Source organism: Myripristis murdjan, chromosome 18 (genome assembly GCF_902150065.1).
Source record: "Myripristis murdjan chromosome 18, fMyrMur1.1, whole genome shotgun sequence".
Taxonomy (NCBI): Eukaryota; Metazoa; Chordata; class Actinopteri; order Holocentriformes; family Holocentridae; genus Myripristis; species Myripristis murdjan.
In genome coordinates, this window is record NC_043997.1 from 22,141,368 (window position 1) to 22,166,901 (window position 25,534).

At 39.9% G+C, this 25,534-nt stretch overlaps 1 protein-coding gene across 1 annotated transcript in view; it reads right to left on the reverse strand.

The window, feature by feature from the left end:
• The window catches only part of adam19a (ADAM metallopeptidase domain 19a), a 168,145-nt gene that overhangs the window by 45,167 nt on the left and 97,444 nt on the right, over positions 1 to 25,534 (reverse strand). The window contains exons 4-5 of the mRNA XM_030075869.1: positions 17,047 to 17,125; positions 2,917 to 2,993 (exon numbers count right to left, since the gene is read on the reverse strand). Coding sequence (XP_029931729.1) covers positions 2,917 to 2,993; positions 17,047 to 17,125 — 156 coding nt within the window. The remainder of the gene's footprint in view (positions 1 to 2,916; positions 2,994 to 17,046; positions 17,126 to 25,534) is intronic.

Sequence of the window (25,534 nt, forward strand, 5' to 3'; positions counted from 1 at the left end):
AAGTAGCCTTGTTTCATGAAAGGAGCTTTGCGGCATAAGCTGTTGAGTTTCTATAGATGCTGTGTACAACAAATGACTGCTGCCTAACACAGAAAGTCCAAAGAGCATAAAAACTGAGCCTTGAAGGACCTCTTCCACTGCGGTTTCAAGAAGTCACTCTTCATCAACAACACCTCCAATCTCTGTGCTTAGCTCTTAGTTTATATTATTTTCCTGCCACCTCTCTCAGACATGATCATTTTTGGGATTGAAAATATTGCTAAGGTGCTATGTCCCCTACATTTTCATTCTACCTCTTAGGCTTTTAGCTGATGCTCTTATCAGTGAGGTCAAAAGTAAAATAACCTTCAATTCCAAGATCACCAAAAATTAGAAAGAACCAGAATTAAGAAGTGCAAATGTCAGCAGGTTCCCTTATAATACTCCTGTGACAATCCAAGCAAGTGCCGAGAATAGAAACAGAGTACGAGCAAAGGAGAGCGATAACAGAGATTTATGTCTTTTTAGAGCAAGAAGAGCTCATAACAATGTGAAGAGAGTGTCATGACTTTCTCACTCCTGGTTGCTTGTAATGTTAAAGGGACAGTTCACTCATCTTGAAAAATGTGATATTATTTCCCTTCTCCCCCGAGCTGTTCTGTAGGACAGTAGTGGTGCTATCTTCCTCTCATTGTTACTGAGTGCTGGATACTGGTTGGATGCTCCAAATGCTAACTGTTAGCCTCCTGCAATTGAGGTGAACTTCCCCCCAGCTAACAGTCTTAAAAATAACCAACTAAAACCATCTAAAAAATAACCAACCACACCTATGACATATATAACAGCTGTGGAAAAAAAAAAAAAAAAAAAAAAAGTTCTAAAAATGTTTGAACTACCCCTTTAATGATCAAGGATCTTAAGTTTATTCTTCTGTTGACCTTGGATAAGAGCATCAGCCAAATTTAAAGTCAAAATGGCTACGTGTGTTGATCATCAGCAGTTCCCTCATGGGACTTTGCCAGGGAGAAAACCTCATTAACTGCAATAAATGAACAATAAACTACTCAAACCTGATGCTGTGTGATAAAACATGCAATGTAGCAAAGGAGTGAAAACACACCTAAATTCAGCAAAATCATCATGTATGTATTACCTGGGACTATCAAACTAAATTAAATCAACAAAGGACCTTTTCCCTGAGAAAAACACAAACTGCTTTTTTGTGAATATGTAATTGATTTCAGTTTATATTGGTTATTATTTATGATAAAAACCAACTGGAGGTCATAGCTTACCCACCTTTTAATTTACAGCGACATCCATGAATAAAACCTAAGGGTAAAATAGAACTTGGCTTGGTTTTTGTATTTGAGAATAGGCTTCTGTGGGTAAGATGGCCAACTCCTTCCATGACTGGACATTTAAAAAGCATTTACATTCTGCTGGGTTACAAATCTCAATTCCCCCTCACGTCCGTTCTGTTCCCATCAAACCTGCTGTCACTGAGCAGCATCTGGCTACCTTCCCAGATAAGGACAGAAACCGAAATGAGTTTCGATGAACATGTCGGCGCTAAAAGGAGACTATCAGATACAAATTAATGAAGATAAACCAATTGTTACAACAAAAAAACTTGCTGAAACTCTTATCTGTTATGTTGGATTTGCTGAGATGGCTTTTAAATTAATTCCTACTAAAAACCAATCCAGCTACAACTTGACATCTCTCAGGCTGGAATATATTTTTGGGGTGCACCCCCATCCCACCCCCCCAAGAAAAGCATAGCATCCTTGCCAGGAGAGAGCTACATTCTGAGTCCTCAATATGCAAGGCGTTCCACATTAAATTCTGGCCGAGGCAGTGAAAATTTAAAGACTTTTCAAACTGCTGCCTCTATCCCCAAAGAGGATCAAATTAGTGGGTTTCATGAGAATCCAGACTTGCTTGGGGGTCCTTAATAAAAAAAAAAAATCCAATAACAAAGTCTAGTTAAAAGACTAGTTCTGACAATTCAGGTTGAACTTTCTCCATTTTGACAATATCCCTGCCTGCGGCACCATTCCACTGTAATACCAAACTCTAAATCCAAATGCACTGTGACCAAGTTCAAGGCTCAGTGGCAAACTTTAAAGCTGCAGTATACAACTTTTTAAAAATTACAAAACTATATATAAATAAGATAGATAGATCGTACATTCAGTCTGTGTCTGGCTGTGACCCTGAGTGTTCATGTCTTAATCCCCATTTGCCTGCATACAACAACACACCTGTGGGCCCACACAACACATCCAAGGGAAGGTCAGTGGGTGCAGAGCGCGGGAGAACAACAACTACAGTTCAACCAAGGTGGGGTTTTTGAAGGCCTGAAGCTGCTGTTACACAATACTAAAACATACAAAAAAAATACAAAAAAAAAAAAAAAAAATGTCACGTATTTGGTGTTTGCCACAAAATTGCTTCTCTGCCGTGGAGGAAAAGTGGTTCAAGCAACATTTAGACCACAACTGAACATTTAAAAACCCAGGAGCCTGTGGACTGGCTTTTTCTTTGAAATATTTTATTTCAACCTCTTCACAAAACTCACTTTGTTTTCCTTTTATTTTTTACTTTTTTGTGGAGTTTTTTGTGCAATTTTATGGTAATTTTCTTATAAAACAATTTTAAATATAGACTTATTATTATTATTATTATTGTTGTTGTTGTTGTTGTTGTTGTTGTTATTATTTAAACTAATTTTCTGGTCAATGTGTGGGAGGTAATTTTATGTCATTTTCTCTGTCATTTTTTGGAATGTTTTACTAAATTTATTCCAGTTTCTTTCTCACTTTTGGGTAATTTCTCCCTTATCTGCTCATCATGTTTTGACAAATTAACAAATAAACAAATTATACACAGCATGTACTATCACAGCTTCAGGTCTTTGGTCTTTTACTGTACCTTACTCCCGAACATGTGCTGAGAGCTACCCAGGAATCTGTGTGTCCTCTTACGTGGCCATGGTAGAAACAGTGATCCTGAAAGAGAAGAGGGGAGGGAGTGGGAATCAATACCTCATATCCATCTTGAGGAAAGCATTAAAAATATGATAATGTTTATGCAGACGTGCCTCCAGTGAATCTAATGATGCATTGATCCGCTGGATCGATTTAGCAGGGAAAGAGTCCCTAAAGAAGGTGAAATACTCGTGTTTCATGACTACAACGGCTCGTCGAAATGCTGGTCGCTGCCTTTGACAAACGGGTATGACAAATCGATAGAAATGTGCAAAGCTCCCTAAAGCGTAATTGTGTTTGGATGAACACTGGAGCTCGGCCACTGAAACGTCAGGTTGAGGCTCTTAAAAGAATTCAACTGACTTCCAACAAAAGAGGCAGAATTTGAGGAACTTTAATCGGTGAAGGCAGGATGCTTGGGGGTGCGACGGACAGGCTTGTGAAATCAAAGCATGGCATTTGAGTGAGTCACTCTGTTTGAGACTTGTTATCGCTGAGAGCCAACATCTCGACACTGCCCTGATAAATAACATCAACATACAGCTGGGGAAAAAATATGTGCACGTCTTTGTTTAGAATTCCAGCAAAAAATTATGAAAGCACAGTGGGCGTTACTTGACAGCTGATCCTTTTATTTATTTTTTTCCCCCTTTATATCCTTTAAGCTCATTTGTAATTGAATACTTTCTGTTTCAATAGAAAAGGATGATGTTTGCTTTTAGTCGACTCCCCACAGTGTCTTTTTGAACTGTAAAGATGCAGTGGGAGCGTAGACATTACAGATACGATCCCCTCTCCCTCAGCAACTGTTGTCACGGTGCCCCTGGACAAGGCACCTGCCTCCTACTGCTTCAAAAGAGCTTCTCCGTGCCTGACAGTAGAGGACTGGTTGGGTTGTACTGGGCAGCTCCCACTGTTAAAAGGGACACTTCATTCATGGAAAATGTCATATTATTTCACTTCCCCTAGCTGTTCTGTAGGACAATAGCTGTGCTATCTTCCTCTCATTGTTGCTGAGTGCTGGATACTGGCTGGACGCTCCAAATGCTAACTGTTAGCCTCCTGCCATTGAGGTATATCACATTTTTCAAAATGGGCAAACTATTCCTTTAATCTGTGAAACTGTGAGAATGTGAGCCAGGACTTTGTTGGAAAGCACTTAGTTAACTTTCCCAGGGAAAATAACTGTGAAGAAAGTGAGAAAATATGTGATTTTTTTAAAACCCTTTTATTACTAAACATATAGTTTTATCTCTCCAGAGTACTTTGATTCAAAGTGCTGCTTTCAAATGGTGGAAGGATTAAAAACTAACCTCATATAGGGCAGCTGAATCAATCTCTGTCAAGAAATAATAACTACATAAAAAGTTAGAAAGCCCAAAACAATGGAGTGTCCAAAAGCCTTCCTGTTCTGCTCACACCATGCGTTCATGTGTACAGAATGAGGTCACTGTGCTCTGGCACAGTATAGACTGTACCTAGAAGAGGCTTAACTGAAGAAATTAACACTTTCTACAGTACTCATCTAATCTGTTTCAGTGTCAAAACAGAGATATCATTTCTCAAGATGTGATGTCAAGGATTACAATGTCTATCGGCTCTAAAAACACACCAACATGGAAGAAATAAATTATCTACACATACACATTTTAAGGAGTGAGGTTTAAATTGTGCACAAGTGTCAATGCTTGACTATTATAAAGTCTCTGTCAGCCCATCAGAGCGTGAATTAGCTCATTTATTGAATGGTGGCGGCGGCGGTACATGTTCCTTCAGAGCCAACATACAAATCAATTGTCAGTAAGAACTTCCTCTGCCAATCCGCAGCTCACATTAGTCATATTAGGTGTTGCTGAGGTGAGGCACACATGGTCCAAGACAGCCTATAATGTCTTGCTTCATTTGGGAGAGGAAATTACCTCTACTAGCATCTGTGAAAGGGGACAAAACTACTGCCATGTGCTGACCAGCTCAGGCACACTCTATCCATTTACAGGAGGTCCTGACTGGGAATCTGGATGCATGACGGTAGCTGCCAACTGTGGGGTCTACAAACATGTAGTATATGCACATCCCCGCTGCTTTTTTAAAAATAAAAATGTTTTGGACCAAAATAACTCAAGTTAAAGAAGGGAAATGTCTGCATACAGTATATTACCTCCCCAGCCTTAATTCTCCCATGGATACGAACACAATACTCGCCCAGGAAGGGCTTCATCGTGTTTGTAACCAGGGAGAATAAAGCACGGGAAAGCAATATACTTTGTGAAGACACTTCCTGTCTTTACATTGAAACGATTAAATTAAATTGATTTCATTCAACAACATGGGGGGAAAAGGCCATTAGCAATTTTAGCAAGAAAATTACCTAGAATATTAATTAAAAAAGAAAGAGGAAAAAGAAAAAATGCAAGAAAGAAAATGACCAGAAAATAAGAAAAAATGGCAATTAGTAAACAAATCATTTCAAGCTACATTTACTATTATTACAATGATTTATGTAAAAAATATATTTTGGTTTATCACTTCAAATGGGGGTTCACAGCTTACTGAAAGTCAACTTGAGGGTCAAGAACATGAAAAAGTTTGAAAACCCCTGAGCTAGACGTTTCAGCCAAGATAATGGTTATTAATTGAAAAAGCCAAGTGGGGATTCATCCTTATGTTTTCAGTGGTTCTAAACCCCGGTGTAGCATCAACAGATGAAACAGCTGTTAACTGTTACAGACATCTACTGAGGTTAAAATGTTGATGTAACTGAAATTTCAAGGTGTTCAATCACCATTGTAAACCTCGCGTCTCTGATTTAGCTAAGCTATATTTCAGTGGCTATGACATCAAGTTACAATTTTGTCTTTTAATTTTGCATTTAAACTTGCACGTACATTTGTATTACATCAAAAGTATTGGGACACACCTCTTAATCATTAAATTCAGGTTTTTCATTCAGTCCCGTTGTCATATGTTGTATAAAATCATGTCAAGTCATGCAGTCTGCCTTTACAAACATTTGTGAGAGAATGGCTTGTTCTAAAGAGCTCAGTGACTTCCAGCATGGTGTTGTAATAGTAATGTAATAGGATGCCACCGCTGCAACAAGTCAGCTGGTGAAGTTTCTTCCCTCCTAGATATTCCACCATCAACTGGAAATGGGATTATTGCAAAGTGGAAGCATTTAGGAACCACAGCAGCTCAGCCACCAGGTGGCAGCACCACGTAAAGTTACAGAGCGGGGTCGCTGATCACTGAGGCTCATAGTGCGTAAAAGTGGCCAACGGTCTGCTGACTCAGTAACTGCAGAGCTGCAAACCTCCTCCGGCATCAACATCAGCACAGAAACTGAGCGGCGGGAGCTTCATGGCCGAGCAGCCGCATGCAAGCCTCACATCACCGAGCACAACACCAAGCATCAGACGGAGCGGTATAAAGCACGCCGCCACTGGACTCTGGAGCGTTGGAAAGATGTCCTGTGGAGTGACCAATTACCCTTCTCTATCTGGCGGTCTGATGGACGAGTCTGGGTTTGGTGAATTCCAGGAGAACGTTCACTGCCTGACTGCATTGTGCTGACCGTAAAGTTTGGTGGAGGAGGGATAACGCTATGGGTTTGCTTTTCTGGGCTCGGCCTCGGCTCCTCAGTTCCAGAGAAGGGAAATCTTAATGCTTCAGCTCAACAATTCTATGCCTCCAACTTTGTAGGAACAGTTTGGGGAAGGCCCTTTTCTGTTCTAGCATGTCTGTGTCCCAGAGAATGGAAATTGCGAGCCAGGCCCTCTCAGCCAGCATCAGTGTCTGAGCTCACAAATGCTCTTCTGGATGAACAGACAAAAATTCCCACAGACACACTTCAAAATCTGGTAGAAAGCCTTCCCAGAAGAGTGGAAGCTGTTCTAGCTGCAAAGGGGGACCAACTCCATATTAATGCCTTTGGATTTAGAATGGGAGGTCATGAAAGCTCCTGTAGGTGAAATGTGCAGGTAGCCCAATACTTTTGTCCATAACGTGTATGTGGCTTTCACTTTCCATTTCACTTGCTTTCCAAATGACAGCTGAGTGAAATGCATCTTGAGATGAAGAGGACAGCAAAGGATACACCAGTTGTGCCTCCAACTTCTGCCAAAAGAAGACTGTATATCTAGGCCACATGTGCGAGTCTTAACATACAAGCTTCGAATGAGGCGGACCCTGAATTGGGACACAACTCATGCATGTTTGGAGGGGTTTATGAAAACTCTGGAGTCTTTCCTCCTTTAGTTTGATTCGTTTGGATAGGAGAGAGTGATGCGTGATGAGAGAGTCAAAGAGAACTGTGGTGTGGTTTGTTAGAACATAATCAAAACCAGCGAGAGGAAATGACCCCAAAACTTAAAGGTTAATTGGTATAAGGAGACAGGTCTCCATCTCTGTATTATCTATTTTAAAACTTTATAACTTTAACACATTTTCATTTATAACAACACAGATCTCTATCTCTACAATATTGGACTTTAAAACTTTACATCAATGGCTTATTTGTAAATGAGCTTGTCAAAGGCAAATATTTTGAGTCAGGCAAATGTTCACTGACTGATTTTTATAGTCAGAGCAGTAAGTGCTGGCAGAAAAAGCAAGTCATCGGGAAGCTTTTTATCCAGTTACTCTGCATATCACCCAAATCTGCTCTAAATAGCTGTCAAATTATCTAATTATGAATGCAGCCACTTATGCTCAATTTAAATATTGGGCAATTGTGTGGAACTAATGCTGCAGTGTGAAGCAGCACAGCAACAATTAAATGCACAATTAAATGCAGGTTATAGATTATGGCTAAAAACTCATTCTATTATCCATCTGCTTTGTATGCGATTATACGCCAAGTTAGTATGACAATTACATAAAAATATTCCTATTGTTTAAAAGTGTCCGTCAAATGAAAACTGTCCTTTGCTTCGTAGCTCATGAAATTAAACCACTGACTGCAGAGCTGGGATCTATTAATGGTATGTTTCTACATTAAAGGCCTGAAAAATAGACATACATTCGACCACAGGCCTACATTTGATCGTATTTTATCCCAGAAACCAACAAAATGTAAGTTGTTGATTTGATGTTGATTATGGCAATATCTGGACTACATCAGTGGTACCAACAGTGGTCAGAATAAAACCTGATTACAACAGTCATTACTGTACAGTCTACATTACTGTAGGTCTTTCCTACAGATTTAAGGCAAAATGGGACTTTGGTAGAGTGTTGGGTTGTATAGTGAACTGGTCGTCACAGGAGTCCATCTGCTGGTGAAATATTAGTTACTCTCATTAGCTGCTCTGTGCTCCCTTGGACTAATCTACAATACTGAATGTGTCACTCCATTCACTCCCAGAGCAAAGCAGCTTCCAAAATTACACCATTAGTGCATAAATGAACTCAAACAAAACAAATTATGCCATTCTTTAAAAAAAAAAAAAAAAAAGGTCCCGCTACCAATTTTTTGAGAAAATGAAATGTCTCTTCTCTTGTTATTTCTAGTAGGTCCAGCAAGTATGTACCGACCAACAACCTGATAGTGCTTGAAATTACACAAAAGGAATGAGAACCGGTACTTAATGTTTTATATATATATATATACATATATATATATATATATATATATATATATATATATGTGTGTGTATATATTGGTATAATCCACTCTGTTTGCATTTATTTATGTGCTAGATAATAGATAACATTTCAATTTTAAGTAAATGTCATTCTTGACTTAAATATAGGAATACTGGAGAAGGAACATTAAAAATTCTACTACCAAGTTCGTCAAGTTTTTGTGGAATTACAATTAATTATGAAAGTACTATCACGTTGTTGCTTTCTGGTGCAAGGTTACCATGTACATTTCACCTGCAGATGCTATGTGCCGGATCTACTTTCCAATTCAAATATAAGAACATAAGAAAAGAGATGTCTTTATTGTCTTTATAAAATGGGTACTAGGACTTTTTGTTTTTTATATTGTCATAGTCTGTTTTGTTTGCCTTTGTCGATTCTGCGAAAAGTGGTACTTTTATACTCTATACAATAATGTACAATAATGTACAAAGAATGTTTGCAACAGGTGCTGTACATTCAAAATTTTCAATAATTTTCTGTGTCTAGCTTAAGGAGATGACAAAATGTGTGACTCCAGAGTGACACTATGCTGAAACGTTCATTTACAGATAGATCATTGGAAAAGAAAAAGAAACTATCGTTTGTCTGTGCAACACACTTACAATGAGTGAACAACAGCGACTCACTTGTGGCCAAATAAGCTCCAGTCAATACTGTCAACACTAGTGTGGTAGCCAGGGCTGCAGTGTTTGGCCTGGTCCTCAGGCTCCTGTCCAGGACAGCCCACGGTGGCTCCGGCTGAGGCAAGGCAATAATTAGCCAAACTCTCCACATAGCCTCAGCTGCTGAAGTTAAATGAACTGAATGGATGTTAATAGAAGGAAATAAATTGTGTTCAAACTGGGAACACTGAAGACTGGGACACCACTTCTGTGTTTTGTTTTCTCTGCCACTAAGTGGAGAGAGTAATGCAGTATGAATATGGCCTGTAATTGGTGGACAGTCAACCACTGTGCTAAACAACTTTTCCTCCAAACAAGACAACTCTGCACCAAAATGTAACAGGACAGGAGCATCATAACCGAGCCTGACCCAAAACTGACAGGAATTCTTTTTTTGTGTGTCCAAACTGGACCCGAGCCTGAGATTTTGCTTGTTCTCCATCGCCAGGATACATTTAACGCCTGAAATAGCCTGTGTTGCCTTCAGTGCCATCATGTAAACTTCAGAATTATACAGGAAGTTGCCCAGAACAGACATTAGGTCCATCATTTTTCACTAAAATAACGTTGACGTAACCAAACCTGTCCTGAACCCCAACATAATTTCTACATTTTTGTGTGAACCCGGCCTGACCCGTCAGGTCCCAACGGGCTCGGGTATCCACATTCTAGCACAAATCCCTGAGCAACCTGTGATTGAAATAGTTCCAAAAATACACCAGGTTACAACATATACACAGGCCTAAGATATTTTTGTTTTTGGTAATTTTATAATTTTTTTTTTCCACAACAATTTGTGGTACATTTCTTGGAATTAAATTAAAATATATAATAATGAATATAGTTATCTTGCAAGTTTTCACTAATTTATTTCTAATTTTGGGGGCATTTTTTTCTAATCCTCTGGTCTTTTTTGATAATTTTTTTTTTTTTTATACTGATTTATTTATTTATTACTAATTCTGTAAATTTTCAGGAAATTTCTTGCTAATTTTCTCAGTCCCTTTTTTCACAAGTTTTTCAAAGAATTTTTTTTACTAAAAGAGGGAGGTTTTTACTACTAAAAGGTCAGTCTTAGTAATTCTTGTCACTGAGTATCACTGAACATAGTTTAAGTTGGTATGGAGCCCTGGAGCCAATGACCTACTAGAGACACATGGATGATCACTAAACAGCTAAACTCACCAACACGACTGTCACACTAAGACTTGCTGTTTTCCTCTAGGGGTTATGATTTGAGCCGCTTTCACACATCAAACATCTCAAGATGCACGACATCTACATAAATTCTTAAGAGTCCTCAAAGACTGATGTGGCGGGGCTTTGTGAGTAACGTGGCAGCTGTATGAAAACAGGATGTTCTTTTTTCATCATTATCTCCTCCCAACATCTGCCAAAGCTTTCAGAAAGTCTAAAAGCTTTACCTGTTTGCTCTGGAACGGTGGCCACTTCCTGTTTCATACTGTAAATTAATCCAGCTGATTTCCTGCCAGGTTTGACCTGTTAGCGCACGGCGTAAAAGGCAATGCAGAGGCTGCCAAGCTTCTCAGAGACGCTCGCATTTACTTACAGCCATCATGCTAATGTCTAAAATTAAAGTGAAAAACTAGGGCCAGGGCTCAAAAACCAGGCACTCCTGCGGACAATCTCGCAAGAGTCTATGCTGGATACACGCATCCCACTGTCAGATATGCTGGCCCGGCTTGGCACAGCTCCATCACACAACTCCAATCTTGAGCGAGTGCAGCAGAAAGCATGCAACATTATGATGATTACAGGAAAATCTTGTAACAGCTTCTCACTTCTCTGCTTCTCACTGCCATTACTTAAAATGCAAAGGGTGGAGTTGCATAGAGCTTTTGCAAAAGGCCTTCCTGACTCCTTTCAGGCGTTGCCTCCCTGCATCTTCACACCACATCTCTCATGAAAACACATACAATCCAAAACAATACAACACAAAAACTCCACTACTCTACTCTCTACTCTATAAAGACTACTAAATCAGGAGCTATATTAATTCCTTCCCCGTCTCCCCAGTAGCCTTTCACTGTTACACAGAAGTTTTTTATGTTGAATTATTTATCAGCTATTTATAAGTGTACTTTATTAAATTATATTGTCTTGTATTGATATTTAGCGATATGCTTTTAGCTTCTTATGTGATGCTCATGTATCTCAGCTGTCTTGTACCAACTGCCACGTGAGTATGTAATAAACTCCAACTTCAAATTTCAAAGTTGAGTCAGATGCTGCAGGAGTAACAGCTGTTTGCAGACTCCAGACAGTAACTTTCTGTCTATGGAAATGGATTAATGTTATCTGTGTTGCAACTCTGGTTGACGAAAATGGTCTCATGTGACAGTGCACATTTAGTTAGGTGTCCAGCGAGCTTGGAGATGTTCTTCCAGTCCCAGGAGGATAAATTGGAGCACCAAAGTAAGTCAACCAAATCATCCACCCGTTTAGGAATCGTATATCTAAGTAGTTTTCCTGTGCTAACAAAGCTGCGAAGTTAACAGTGGCGGCTTTGGTCGGCAGACACAGGACGTGAGATCATGTGGCATAAATGTTCTTCTCCAAATGGATGAAGTCTACCTGGCCCGGTAACAAACACGATCCTGAGCTAAAAAAATGTTTTGAAGGATGCACAATATCACACGTTTATTTGGGATTCATTATCGATGCTCTTTTCCAGCTCCCCTTAGCACTGTATGTTTACTTACACACGCAGTATGTGAAGCAGCCGTTCTGCCAACAATCTGTTACACTCGTATGGAGCAGCAAATACCGCTATATGACTAAGAACCCCGAGTATCACTTTACTAGAAACAAAATAAAATGTGCTTAGCGGTCACAAAGTCCAGACGTGGAATTTTGCTTTAATGGAACATGGCAGTGATTTTTACTTCATATTTCTGCTCATCTTTTCCTGAAGCAAGCAGCCGTATTTTACAACTCCGATATTATTTTTCCGTTCTTTTATCCAGCCACTGGTTTCCATTCATTCCACTAGGATATGAAAATGAAATTTCAGAGACTTCAAACTTTCTTCACACCAGTATTCCAGCACCGTAATGCGGATAAATTGTAGTAAATAGGCCAAACGTTCAAAATCACTTTAAAGGACTGAATGGTCCTTTAAAGTGGGAGAAACATATTGATGTCAATGCTGCACGTATAGTGCCTTTGAACAACAAATTACTGAAAGCCACACACAGTCACTGAATCATCCACTGTGGGACCTTGAGGATGAAATCTTCCCATGGCTGCAGGTCTATATTGGGGTTTGTGCTGTTGCTCGGGCGAGGCCACGTGAGTGAGGCGAGAGGGGGGGCGATCGATGTCACGCTTGTTGTTCTCATTATCCTCAACCATGGCAAGTTTTCAAATGAGGCTGCGGGAGGAGTGAAGACGTGTTCCGGTGTCAGTGAGAGTATGTGTAGTACGTGTGTGAGTTGGTGTGTGTCTGTTAGTTTGCAGGTCTATTTCATAAGACCCTCTGTGCACGAGTGTTATTGTGTGTGCGCGCATGTGTGTGTGTGTGTGTGTGTGTGTGTGTGTGTGTGCGGTGAGTCTCTCTGTGTGTTTATAATTGGTGTATGTCTATTATCGTCCATGTCTGCATCACAACACCTTTATCCGTCTGTCTGTGTAGATTTCTGTGTGTGCATGAACGTGCACTCTGGAGATTTTTTTTTTTGTTTTTTGTTTTTTTTTGTTGTTGTTTTTGATAGTTGAAAGCTGCTGGTTCTAAGCTCTAACAGCAGCTCCCAGTCTTTCATACCGCCGCTGTTTCCTTTAATACACACTCAACCTGGCTGATGAGACCTGCGCTCCAACCTGGCAACCACAGCTTGTCAGACATGCCATCGACAATGTTAATAAAGTGCCTCATAATTTATGCATGGCTCACGGCAGCGGCCCTACGCCATCGTGATGCTGTCTGCGTGGCACTAATGAATATAACTGAAGGAAAAATCCACCGTTAGATGCTATCAGTCTGTGGTGTTCAGCACATTCCAGAAGTTATTTTTTCCTGATGACGCACTGTGACTTACTTTTTTTGCTGTACCCATCTGCAATATGGCTCATCTGGCTGGTTAGCGATTTCCTACAATTCCCACAATGCCCTTTGACAAGCCCACAGACAAAACAAGAGGGAAAAAGCTTCAGCGTGGCAAGTTTTCTCAGTCAAAAAAAAAAAAGGAAAAGTGGATAGAAAACAGTGATGTACCTGGCTGTTCAAATTGCAAAGAAAGCTGTAGAAAAGGACGCTGTTATTTCACATGCTGCTGATGACAGGCCTGAAAAGATACAAGGTGCACTGCATTCTGGTTTACTGAAGCTATTGTTGGTGGGGAAATTGGAATCTCTGCCTCTGGATTTCTCCCTGAATGACTGTCGATGCAAAACAGCGGCTCTAGAATAAAGCCCTTGCTCTTTCATTCGGAGGGACTCACCACTGATGTTTTAGATCACTGAAATGTTTTCTGCAATTAAAGGGATACTTAACCTACTTAGAAAAATGTAAGAAACGTAAAAAAAAAAAAAAGTAAAAAAAAAAATGACGTCACAAAGTAGCAAAATGCACCCAAGAATCCAATTTCCCACAAAAATCCATTCACATGTGAATTATACAGGTGTGATTTTGTGTGTTTAATCTTGTCATCCTATAAAATTGTATTTGAATTCTGTAAATTTCTTCATGTGAATTTGGTGCATATAGTTTTCATAATAGTTCCACTATTTCATACAGTATATTTTTAGACTTAATATTAATTTACTATGTTTACACACTTCACATACAATCTCTCTGAGTTACACTGGTAACATTGCTAAATAACTCTGACTTCAGTAACAACTTTAGTAACATAATCCATGCTTTAGTAATCTATATCCTTTCCCTACAGTAATCTGTTATCAATATAGTCTAACAAACTTTTGATTGTTACAAGGATTATTTTTTGTACCCCAGATTTTTTCACACTGTATTTTATTGCTTACCTGTTTTACTTTACTTTTATCGGGGGCTTATTTATTACTATTTGTGTCCATTTTCTTTTACCTGGTGAATCCAACTGTAAATTGAACATGAAAAAGTTCAAATATCTCAGCAAGACAGAAACTGATTTGATCCTGTCTCAGGAATAAAGGCTGCCAAAATGAATCCCAGCAATCATTCTGAGGTTGAAAATATGCTGACACAACGGCCTGAACAAACACTGAAAATCCAAGCATATTAATAATAAAGCACTGAAATGAAAAGTCTGCTTTCATCATTTGCTGCTGCCTGTATTGTTTTATGAAATCAAGACCTAAATATCCTGATAACAGGTCTGTTTTAATATGAATTTTTACCCTGCCGTAATATTATTTTAAGATTTTTTTTTTTAGCTTGTTCTGGTTGATGTTGAACTTGGCCTCATCTTGCATTAAATACCAGCACAGGTTGTATTTGGCTGCCTTGCCTAAGCTACGGTATTTCCGTTATTGCCATTTTTTTCCTGTATCCAACAAGTTTGTTGTTCCTTAATTTTTGGAATTTGCCATGAAATCAAACACTATGGACTGTGTATACTTCTCGTTAAAATGTAAGATTAATCTAAATCAAAAAGGAACGGTTCATCCAAAATACGAAAATATTTTCCCACTTACCCCTAGTGCAATCTATCCATCCAAACCGTTTCTGTGTAATGTGGCAAGACTTCCGGTCTGTTTCTCTTTATGTCAGTACAGTGGGGCTGGATGAGTATTGTTTTTATGTCGCTCAAACCATAAATACTTTACTTGAGAAAAACTCCACAGCAACAGCTCTGTCCTAGAGCACTGACACAGATACCTGCGACAGCGCCTCTGTCCTCTCTCTCTAGATAGTAAAACATGTTTTTCTCTCTTGACAGGCGAATGGTGGGTACCACGGGAACATTTCAGAATCATTACATTTTTCTCAGGTCTCACATCTCAGTCAGTTAAGGGGACAAGCCAGCGATTTCTAACAATAACAGCAAGAGAAGAGACCACTCATTTGTAGTCTGCCAGCCAGTACTCAAACACACTGGCTGTAGTCACTATGATGTGCATTTAATCCCAATTGGTCATTTTCTAGGTGACAGGCGCAACAAAAATAATAAAATCCCTGAAAATCCCCTTTTATCTTAGAGGCATCCCGTGGAAGATATTAGTCCATCCCAAACACATTTTTTTTGCTGACAGGACACCATTAGTCACTGGACAAAAGTGGACAGATGAATATCAGCCACTGCGATCAGTGAATGTAATTTTATTGGCCATTGGCCGATGGCAGTCAATAAGGCCAATATCAGCTGATACCTATCTTCCACCAACAAATTGGTGAATCCCTAATTGCCATGGCAACTTCAGCTGCACACATAAACTGCTCTGGAGCGGCTTCTGTTCAGGCTGTCTGCTCTAAACATATAAAAAAAAAATTACTCTTCACTGATCATATCCCTGGGAAGTGACATCACCGCTGCTGGGGCATCCCACAGAACGGGTGCAGAGATCGAAACATGAGGTCTTCATCGGGATGCTGCTGGCTTTCCCAGATTATTTATGTGGCGCTCGGCTGGAGCACCTCTAAAAGAGCCAGGCTCTGTATGTTCATTTCTTTGTGTGTAATGCTTTCTGCCATGTACAGCACAGAGGCCCAGAACACATAAAGGTAACCCAGTGTGCACTTGCACATCAGGCAGTACAGTTTAAGTCAAACATCAACCAGCTGGATGCTGGTGTGCTCTATATAGGAGGAGGCATATATAGTGCATGAATTATGGAAGAATTGTGACAACACTGCGACCACAGCACTTTCATTTTAACAGGACTGTGTTTTTACAGGCAGATTCCATCAGCCCTTTTTTATGCACTGTATCAAATTAAAAAAATGATTGATGCAAATGGCAAAAATGCAATTACAAGTATACGATCATTTGAGGTGGATACACTTTTTTTGCTTTGCAAATAGAATTGCGATAATCGAGCTCTTTCACCGCAGACATACTGACATGAAACAGCAGGATAAACACAGGTGCTACTAATGACATCAATTAAAGTTCCATTGCATTTAGGTCTAACAGAGGCAGGACCCTGCGATTGTTCATGCTGACTCACTGGAAAGCCTCTGCTACACCGAAATGGAACAGAATTTTGATGAGTTTCATTAGATACAGCTGTGTTCACATGCAACATGTTAATTTGCACTATCTATCCACACTGCCTTTTTCTGTTAATATATGTATACTGTGTATATTACTATGTATATTGTGTTTATGTACACTTACATATCCCACCATAACTGCACCACATATGCATATTAATGTATATTTATTTGCACTATTCACACTGCCACTGTATACTTGTATATTGTACATATGTATACCTACACATCCTCTTTTTATATCCTTTTTTTTATATTTTTATATTTTTTTACTCTTATTTTTATACAGTCCACTTATGTGCACTGAGTGCACGGTATGTGTGTGTGTGTATGTGTATGCGTGTACTGCTGTTGTCAACACTGGGAATTTCCCCATTGTGGGATAAATAAAGACATATTAGGCAAATTAGAAATAACAAAGCAGAGCAAATATGTGAATTTAGAGCTTGTGCATATTTGCAAAAGGAATATCATATTCACATGGTCTTCAGAAGGACATGCATATGTGCAGACGTATCTAATGTGCCCTTGGATGTGCTGGAAAAACGATTTCAGTATGATCTATTTAACAAGAGACTGATTACACACTTACAGTGTAATTGGTGGCCACCATCACCGGATGCCCATCTTCTGTATAGTGGGTCTCTGTGAAGTCTGGACCTATCAGCTCCCTGGGAAAGACAAGGAGGACAAGGGAGGAAGACATGGAGGTGGCAGGTTAAGAAAACATAAATAACTTCATTATTTCCCCACAGCGAAAGTGGTCATGCTCTGAAAATAGTAACCAGATAGTGCAAAGAAACAGTGTGCTGATGAGTGTTGATAAACAAAATAAAAACAAGGATATTAAATAATGTGACACAATTGATCATTTCATTGTTAAAGGGCCAGGCTGACGATTTTGACTGTTTGGCCTATTTACTACAATTAACCCCATTTAACACTGTAAGAAATTACTTCTAAAGATTTCACAACATAGAATCAAAATCCCTCCATTTTCTCTGGCGGCGGGACTGTTTAACCCCGCCCAATTTCAAGTCTTCAAAACACAACAGTGCTGCTGCTTTTAGGAAAACCAATGTGGACAACTGTGTTATGGTGATGGAATACTGGTGTGAAGAAAGTTTGAAGTCTCTGAAAGTTCATTTTCATATCGTAGTCGAATGAATGGAAACCAATGACTGGATAAAAGGGAGGAAAATGATACTGGGGTTGTAAAATATGAGCGCTTGGTGGAAAAGATTAGCAGAAACATGAAGTATATACGTTTTGTAGACATTATGCTGAACATGCAAAATCACTGGGGTGGTCCTTTAAGTAGAAACACAAAATTATAGCAGGACTTAGAAAAATACTATTTTTAAAATATGCAGCAGTAAAATTAATGGCAAATTAGAAATAACAAAGCAGAGCAAATATGTGAATTTAGAGCTTGTGCATATTTGCAAAAGGAATGTCATATTCACATGGTCTTCAGAAGGACATGCATATGTGCAGACGTGTCTAAGCCCTTGGATGTGCTGGAAAAACGATTTGCCTCATCAATATGATCTATTTAACAATGTGCGTAATATAAGGAAGAACTGTGCAGAAATGTGACAGGTGTGCAAATTATACACCATACAGCCTCCAAAACTTGATGTTAAACCATCGCAGTTAAGCCTCCTCTACATGTCAAACAGTCCCCACTTTGCATTTCTCCATTATCATGCAAACCAAACAGTACTGACACTAATGGCTTGATGCTACAGTCCTCACTTATAGTCTAATACCACACTTGCCTACCGAATCTGAGCTTTGATGAAAGTGCAAAGTCAGACAATGCTTCAGTGATATTCATTAACTTCTTTCTTGCTTGCTCCTCCGTTTGATGAGAGACCCCTCTATCATCTCTCTGTCACTGCCAAGTCTGATTGGAAAAAGCATAATCTCCTCAATTAAATGTTGGATCAGCAGGACTGGAGTTCTTTCATCTTGATGGAGCTGGGCATTGATAACAAGAGAGAGTGGAGGGGGAAAAATTCTCTGAATGCCTCTGTCGCGATCTTATCAAGTTGGATTCATCTGTCAGCTACTTATCTCACATCGCACTGCCAAACTTTTCCCTACCCTGCACAGTTTTGGCACAACTTTTGTTTCCACTTGGCTGAAAGACAGCTTGCAGAAGATTGCAGAAGAAGAAAGGCAAGAGTTTATTGTTCAGCGACTCTGAAAAGGTCATCCTCCAACAAAGATGCATTGGATCCATTTTAGCCTGCAGGAGAAATAGGTGACATTTGTCATGTCTGGGGACAAAAGATTCGGATGTCAAATGCCAGGACGTCCCCGGATGAATCCTTCAGTGTCGGCGAGGCGGTGGATCCCTGCTGCCGTGACGACGTCTGGCCTCATTCAGCCTCTGTGTGACACAGTATTATTGGCCAGCAGTGTTGGGACTAATTAGATGACTTTTACTTAGTTTTCTGGAATTCGATTACTTTTCTAAGTAACAAGGCAACATACGGGATTGTGTTTTAATTTTCAGTAATCACATTACAGTTGCTTTTCTAATAAAATTTGCATTCCTTCCATTCCTTGAGCACTTTTTGAAAGATATTGTTTCCCACTGGGGAAATATAATATGATGTGAGCTGAGGTGTAGGCCAAGTCTGACTCCTTTCTGCTAGTCTAGGATCAGATTTTTATATCTTATTTATTACGATTTAATAAGCATAACTGATCCAAGAAAAGTGCTCATATGAGTCTTGTATTCTCCCTCTGATAAAGGCTGATCTGATCTTTTAGAAAGTAATACAAAAGTAAAGTAATTGGTAATCTACTTTTTTTAGAGTAATCAGTAAAGTAATGTGATTACAATTTGTAGAAAGTAATGAGTAACTTTATTTAATAACCTTTTCAGAGTAACTTAACCAACACTGCTGGCCGGGCAAGAGAGGCTCTCTGGCAGCACTGCCCCGAGTACAAATGGGCAAATGGAAGACGGACATGAAAAGATGAGCCCAATCTCCATTTGGTCCCAGGGGTCCTATTGTATAATTCATTGAGGGGGATCGTAATGGAACATAATCCAGCTTTTTCACCCCTTTTACTGCAGACAATTTGCTCAGCTATAAAAAAAAAAGATTGTCTTACGTGGCAGTCCTCTTAAGTTAATTCAACTGAAGCTGCTGTACAGGCCGCACTGTGTGGACTTCAGCTCTATCTTCATCCAGACTATATTTACATAGCCTTCTTATCATAAGGGGGAAAAGGATGGCTGATTGTGATCCGTGGCACGTCACAATCTCTTCCAGGAGATAAAAAACAATCAAAACACCTGTGGTTTTGTGAAGGAACTGGCATGACGTGTGAGTCACACTACAATCTCTCAGAGCTCCAAGAACACCGGATGAAAAATTTATGCTGACCTACAATGATATGTGATTAATGGCCTTTGAGCTGGCCGGGAGCAAGACAGCGGAGCATCTCCGATCAGGTTTCAAAATGTTGATGGTGAAAAGATTTACTTCCTGCTGTGATCGGCTGTGTCGCACTCAGATTTGAGATGAGATCTGGTCGTTCGAGACACTGAGGAGGTAGCTGCTGACATTTCTGAGAAAGACTGTTTCTTGTCCCACAGTGCCAAACAGATCATGAATAATTTCTACACCGTTCTTTGGGTGAAATCTTGTGACTAAAACTACTGACTTTTGGTTGACAAAGTGCCAGATGCAACAACATCCTCATAAATTTCTAATATTTTCTCTCATTTTTTCTGTTAAGAGAAAAAAAAACAGAAGAAGTCAGCTCTTCAGTTTAAAAATGTATGTTTCCTTGCGTTGGACAAATGATTTGAGGACTATGACAATGAGATATTTTTTTTCTTATCTTGGTAAGAGAGCTCAATGGGCACTAACAAAATAAGAACAAACTGGTGGATGTGAACAAAAATCAGAAGAAGTTGGTTTGTGCAACGCTCACAAAGTAGGTCAAAATTGAAATGCAAGCGAGGTTTTAAATTGATGGTGGTTACTTTGTAATTGATTGTGCCCCTTCAGAACAATCCGCCATAGGTCAACTGAGGAGAACTGATCTCAAATGCTGCTGCCGAGGAAAAATGACCAGTGTGGTCTCAAAGTATATCACCACTTTCCAGAAAAAACTGGGCTTTTTTGAAAAAGAGAAGAAAAATAATTTAGACAAGAGACTAAAAACATGTCTCAAAGCAGCATTTCTCAAACCTCACATTCTTCTTGAGGTAAACTCTTCATGGTTTCATCCTCATCTTTCACACAGCCACCCCCCAACCCCAAGGACAAATTGAGCAGATCACACTCTGCCACATACTGTGCTAAGCACTATCGTCTACCACGAATGCTCATTAAAAAGGGGCCAGTGGATGTGGAACAACACATCTGCAGCCCTGGTATTGAATAATCACACAAACACACTCAGCCTTTATCCTCTCCCTGGCTGCATTAGTTGCAAAACCACACAGCTGGGGTCAAAACATTGCACAAATTCCAAGAATAAAAGTAATGGGCTCTTTTTGAGGCGCTAAAGTAGGAAGGTGCCCCAGCTTTTGCGTGCTGATATAATTTGCTCTAATGAGCAGGCTGAGTGGGTGAACGGCTGGACAAGGCAATGTGTGTGTAGATGTCAGCATGTGTTTATACATATTCTCTTTTCTCCTTTGGTTTCTGCTGCTTAGCCAACACTGCTAAGACAGGGTGAAGGGGGGAAAGGAGATGACAAGCAAAACACAAAGTGAACAGCGATAAAGACAGCGGAGGGAGGTTAATGTCAGAGGTAAGTAAGAAGCTACTAGAAGGAGTTTTTGTCTGAGATTTCATGCAGGATATCTGAACAGATGGACTCCTAGACACAAGAGTCGCTGCAGAACTCCACAAGGAGACAATATTTTGTTTGCTGGTGTGTGACGATTCGCTTACTGTCTTCGATGAGTCCATTTTACATTCCGCCAATTCATAAGAATTGATCAGCTTTTAAGAAACTGAGAGAATGAATTGCACTGAAGTGAGCCTAAATAACATTCTTTGAATTGATTTATTCTCGATTCTTAGAAGAACACCCCAAACACACATCAGTAAGTACTAAGAACTGCACATTGCTGCACAGACCCGACTTCCTGTTACACCAGCAGTGGCATGGCTGACAGACACAATACTTCCAGCTCTGCCCAACCTAAAATCCAAAGTCTGGGAAAATATTGGCTTTGGCAAAGGGTAACCTCGACAAAAGCTGCGCAGCGAGTAGGATTTGTGAAACAGAGCTCAAGTACTTGGAAACACAGCAATTCTATCAGCCACAATATCTAGCCACCAGTTTTAGTGAACGGTGAACTGCCAGACATATGAAGACGTTAAAACCGAAGAAGACATCACAGTGTGAAGCTAAGCGGGTGGCATCACAACTGAGGGGTGGACAAGCTGCTCAACAATGTGTTACAATTGGATTAATGCCCATTTCATTTCTAAAGACTGGATCATGTAGAACATAATTCAAATGACACACATGACACCGCTGAATAAGGTTAAAAGTGACAATAACATTAAGAGTTTCCTCAGTAGAACACACCCCTGGTTGTTTGTGTGGTAAATCTGCTCTTACTGGTATAAGCACACTTTGCTTTGCACTGTGTTGCTCTATCAACAGTGGGCTTCTCAGAGGATGTGTTCTGGGTTCCAACATCGGAGGAATTTCTGGGCTTAACATTAAAGTTTCTGTTTTTGTAAAACAAGCCACAGATATGGTGCAAGCTTACAATTTCGTGGCCAGAACTGATAATGCAATGCAGGTGCACCAGTTGTAAAAGTGGAGAGAAATTAAAAACATAAAGACATTATCAGTGGTTGTGGTAGGGGGCTAGCATCAGTCCTGACCGATCGAATCAGCTCTTTGCATCTGCTTTAAAAGAGGCGCCCTCCCCACTTTGATGTAGCTTGCCGCTACTTTAATAACAGAGATGAGAGTCCAAACCAGCCTCCCCCAAGAGGAAAATAATGTTCTTATCTGGGGGTGTGCTCAGAAGGCCTGCACTGTTTTCTGGTGTTCTCTAGAGACAGTGAAAGCCCAGTCATCATGTATTCTATGTGTAATGATGCCAATATCATATTCTGTTTCATAATTTACATAACAACAATGTATTGTTGTAATGCAATCAAACTTATTGCTATTATTTTGCCAATTGACCATTGCCACTGAGTAAAGCAAGAGTCCGTTTAGAAGTGAACTGTGAAAAATTATCCAGGGTTTAAGTGAGGAGTTTTTAGACTTAACTGACAAAAAGACTGAATAAGCATGTACTTTGATGGTTGAACCTCCATGGTACTCAATATCGACCCAACCCATTGATAATGTCATGCTTATTCCATGGTTTTTGTCAGTCAAGTCTAAACATCTTCACTTCAATCGACCCTTGGCAAATATGACTGCATAAACTCACTCTCCATAATAATTCCATTCACATGACTGAAGTACATGACTAGAAAAGTCACATTTCCCCTTTGTGATTAAAGCCATGATTCTTCCTCTATTCCAATTAAAGGAGATGGTGCATGTGGTTGCTGCACTCCGGCCACCTGGTGCTTTCAAGTCAAGATAAGGAGTGAGGACAATGATAAATGTGCAGAACAGCCTACCACGTTATAGCCAACCCGTTTGGCGAGAACAAATGCATAGAAATGTGTGTACCTAATATGCAAAAGCCCAGTGATGGTTGCTGTATTCTTGCCTAGATACACACCCAGGATGACATCTATGTAATGGCACGCCGCTTTGAAAATGTATATCACATACCTCAAATTAGAAGCTGCAGGTGGAACAACATATCTGCCTCAGAAGGCTACAGGGGAAGTCCCTAATACATCCCATATGTAGCTGATGACATACTAAGAATTAGTCCTTCGTTTGGCCTAGAATACACTCTGCCTTGCTGGCTCTTGCCATTACTGCCACAATCCAATACTTTGACACATAAAGGGCTTCATGTGATTTTGGAAAGGTCTGTGTGAGTGCACCTACCCCTGACTAAGAAGGCGTAAGAATATATCTGGGCAATAATATTGCACCACAACTCCTGGATTGTATTGGCGTCCCCCTCTGGTGCGCTCACTGCACATATCAGCACAAGCTTTAAGTCATGAAATTAACAAAATCCCCCTTTCTGTTTGGTTTTCCATTCAAAGGTGAAGAGGAAGCAGGAACATAATTACTGGGAGAATTTGAGGGTTGGATTTTGCCCCAGTGTGTTTGTTTGACACACAAAGGTCATAGAAGACAATACAATATAATACAGACAATTAATCCCACTAGGAGCAATTTGCTTGGAGCAGATTATTCTACACAAAACAAAGTAACAAAAAAAAAAAAAAAAAAAAATGACAGGGAGGTCAATGTGGAATAAAACCTATACAATCTATAAATAATGAGGCATGATCAATGGCTTGCAGCTTTTTAAGTGTTTATTTATTGTTTTAGGTTATTTAGTATAAAAAGCCTCCGCACCTCTCTCTGCCTGCTAAGCAAATCACAGTGGATCAAGTTTTCAACCACAGTTAATCTTTTCACTACTGATTTTGTTTGCACAACTGGTGTAAAATCATTTAGTTGCCTGCTTGGCGTTATTCAGGACAGGCATGACGGTTGAAGATTTCCAGATAGCAGGGGGAGGACACCGCTAAGCAGGTCAGCATCCCACCCATTTTATATGATATGAAGCATTTTCAGGTTTTCATGTTGCACCGCGGGCCTGATGTGCCTCACCACCTTTATCACCCGTTGCACATGTGGTTACTAGGCTACACACAAACAGCTAACCTCACAGAGCTGCATCTCGTTCAAAACAAGTGTGAAACTACCCAACCTCTCACTGAATCAGACATTTGAAACCAACGGAAAGGGCGGATCATCCTAACAGTTAACAGTCTGCTGCACACAGACCTCACCTCTGCGCTATTTGAGGAATTTGAAATAAACAAGTTTTCTTTGGTTATCCATTTCTGAGAGACAAATGCAACCAGTGTTTTAGCTGTCAAGACACAAACATCTAAATGACAAAAATATTCTGCTCTCAGAGAGGGGCTTATTGAAAAGACATGCCCAAGGGCTGTCTCCACTAATAGGAAAACAAGAAATACCAAAGCAAGTGAATGACAAAGTCTTCATTATTTTGCTGGGCTCAGTGAATGGAGCTATCATATGCTGACTCTTAAATAAGTCCTTGAGGTGCAGATGCTCTCTCAAACGAAGCCATTCAGGTAGTAAAGAGAAAAACGGTCAGATTGTCGTTATCACTTCAAGGGAACGCCATAGCTAGCTTTAACTTGAGCCCTGAAATATATTCTTCCAGGGCACAAGGAATATGTGGAGGCTGACTTATGACTTGTGTAGCCGGCGCTCTTTGTCTTGCTTCTTTATCTGTGACATTGCACTGATGCTCTGTGCAGCTCCATACAGAGAATGCATTGTCAAGGATGGAAAAGGAGGGTTTGACTTTGATAGTATCCATGGTGCCATATCCTGCGGATCAGGCTACATTTTGTGGTTTGGCACTGATAACACTGTCACAATATACACATGGATAAAGCTGACCTGGATGCAAACTGTTCTGATAAACACCATGCATGTCTACAATATCGGTTTCCAGCTTCCTGTCCGGTGAAAATCTCGTATCTCCAAAAATGCCAACGTTTCAGGAACTGAGAACAGGAGCATTTCCTCAACCAGTCCTTCACCTAACAACTAGCCTGTCCTTTGAAATTAACAAAATAACAAGAATAAATAAAAGAAATGGTGTCCCACACTCAGCCCTTGGGGGGGGGGGGACTGTGTTTTTGTCATTTCAAGGACTTCTTAGTTAACTTCCACTTCCCTTAGATGCAAATTAAAGGCCAAATAAAAAGTCATTTCAGTGAAATTTAGGATTCTTTCTTTTTTAAACTTAACGTTTATTCCAGCCCACATGTGCTATGACAAACGACAGACAATAAAATGGGACAGGGTCATATCTGCAGTCAAATTCTATCACCGTTAGACGTAAGGGGTAGCTGTAGAACCCATGAACACTACACTCAACAGAA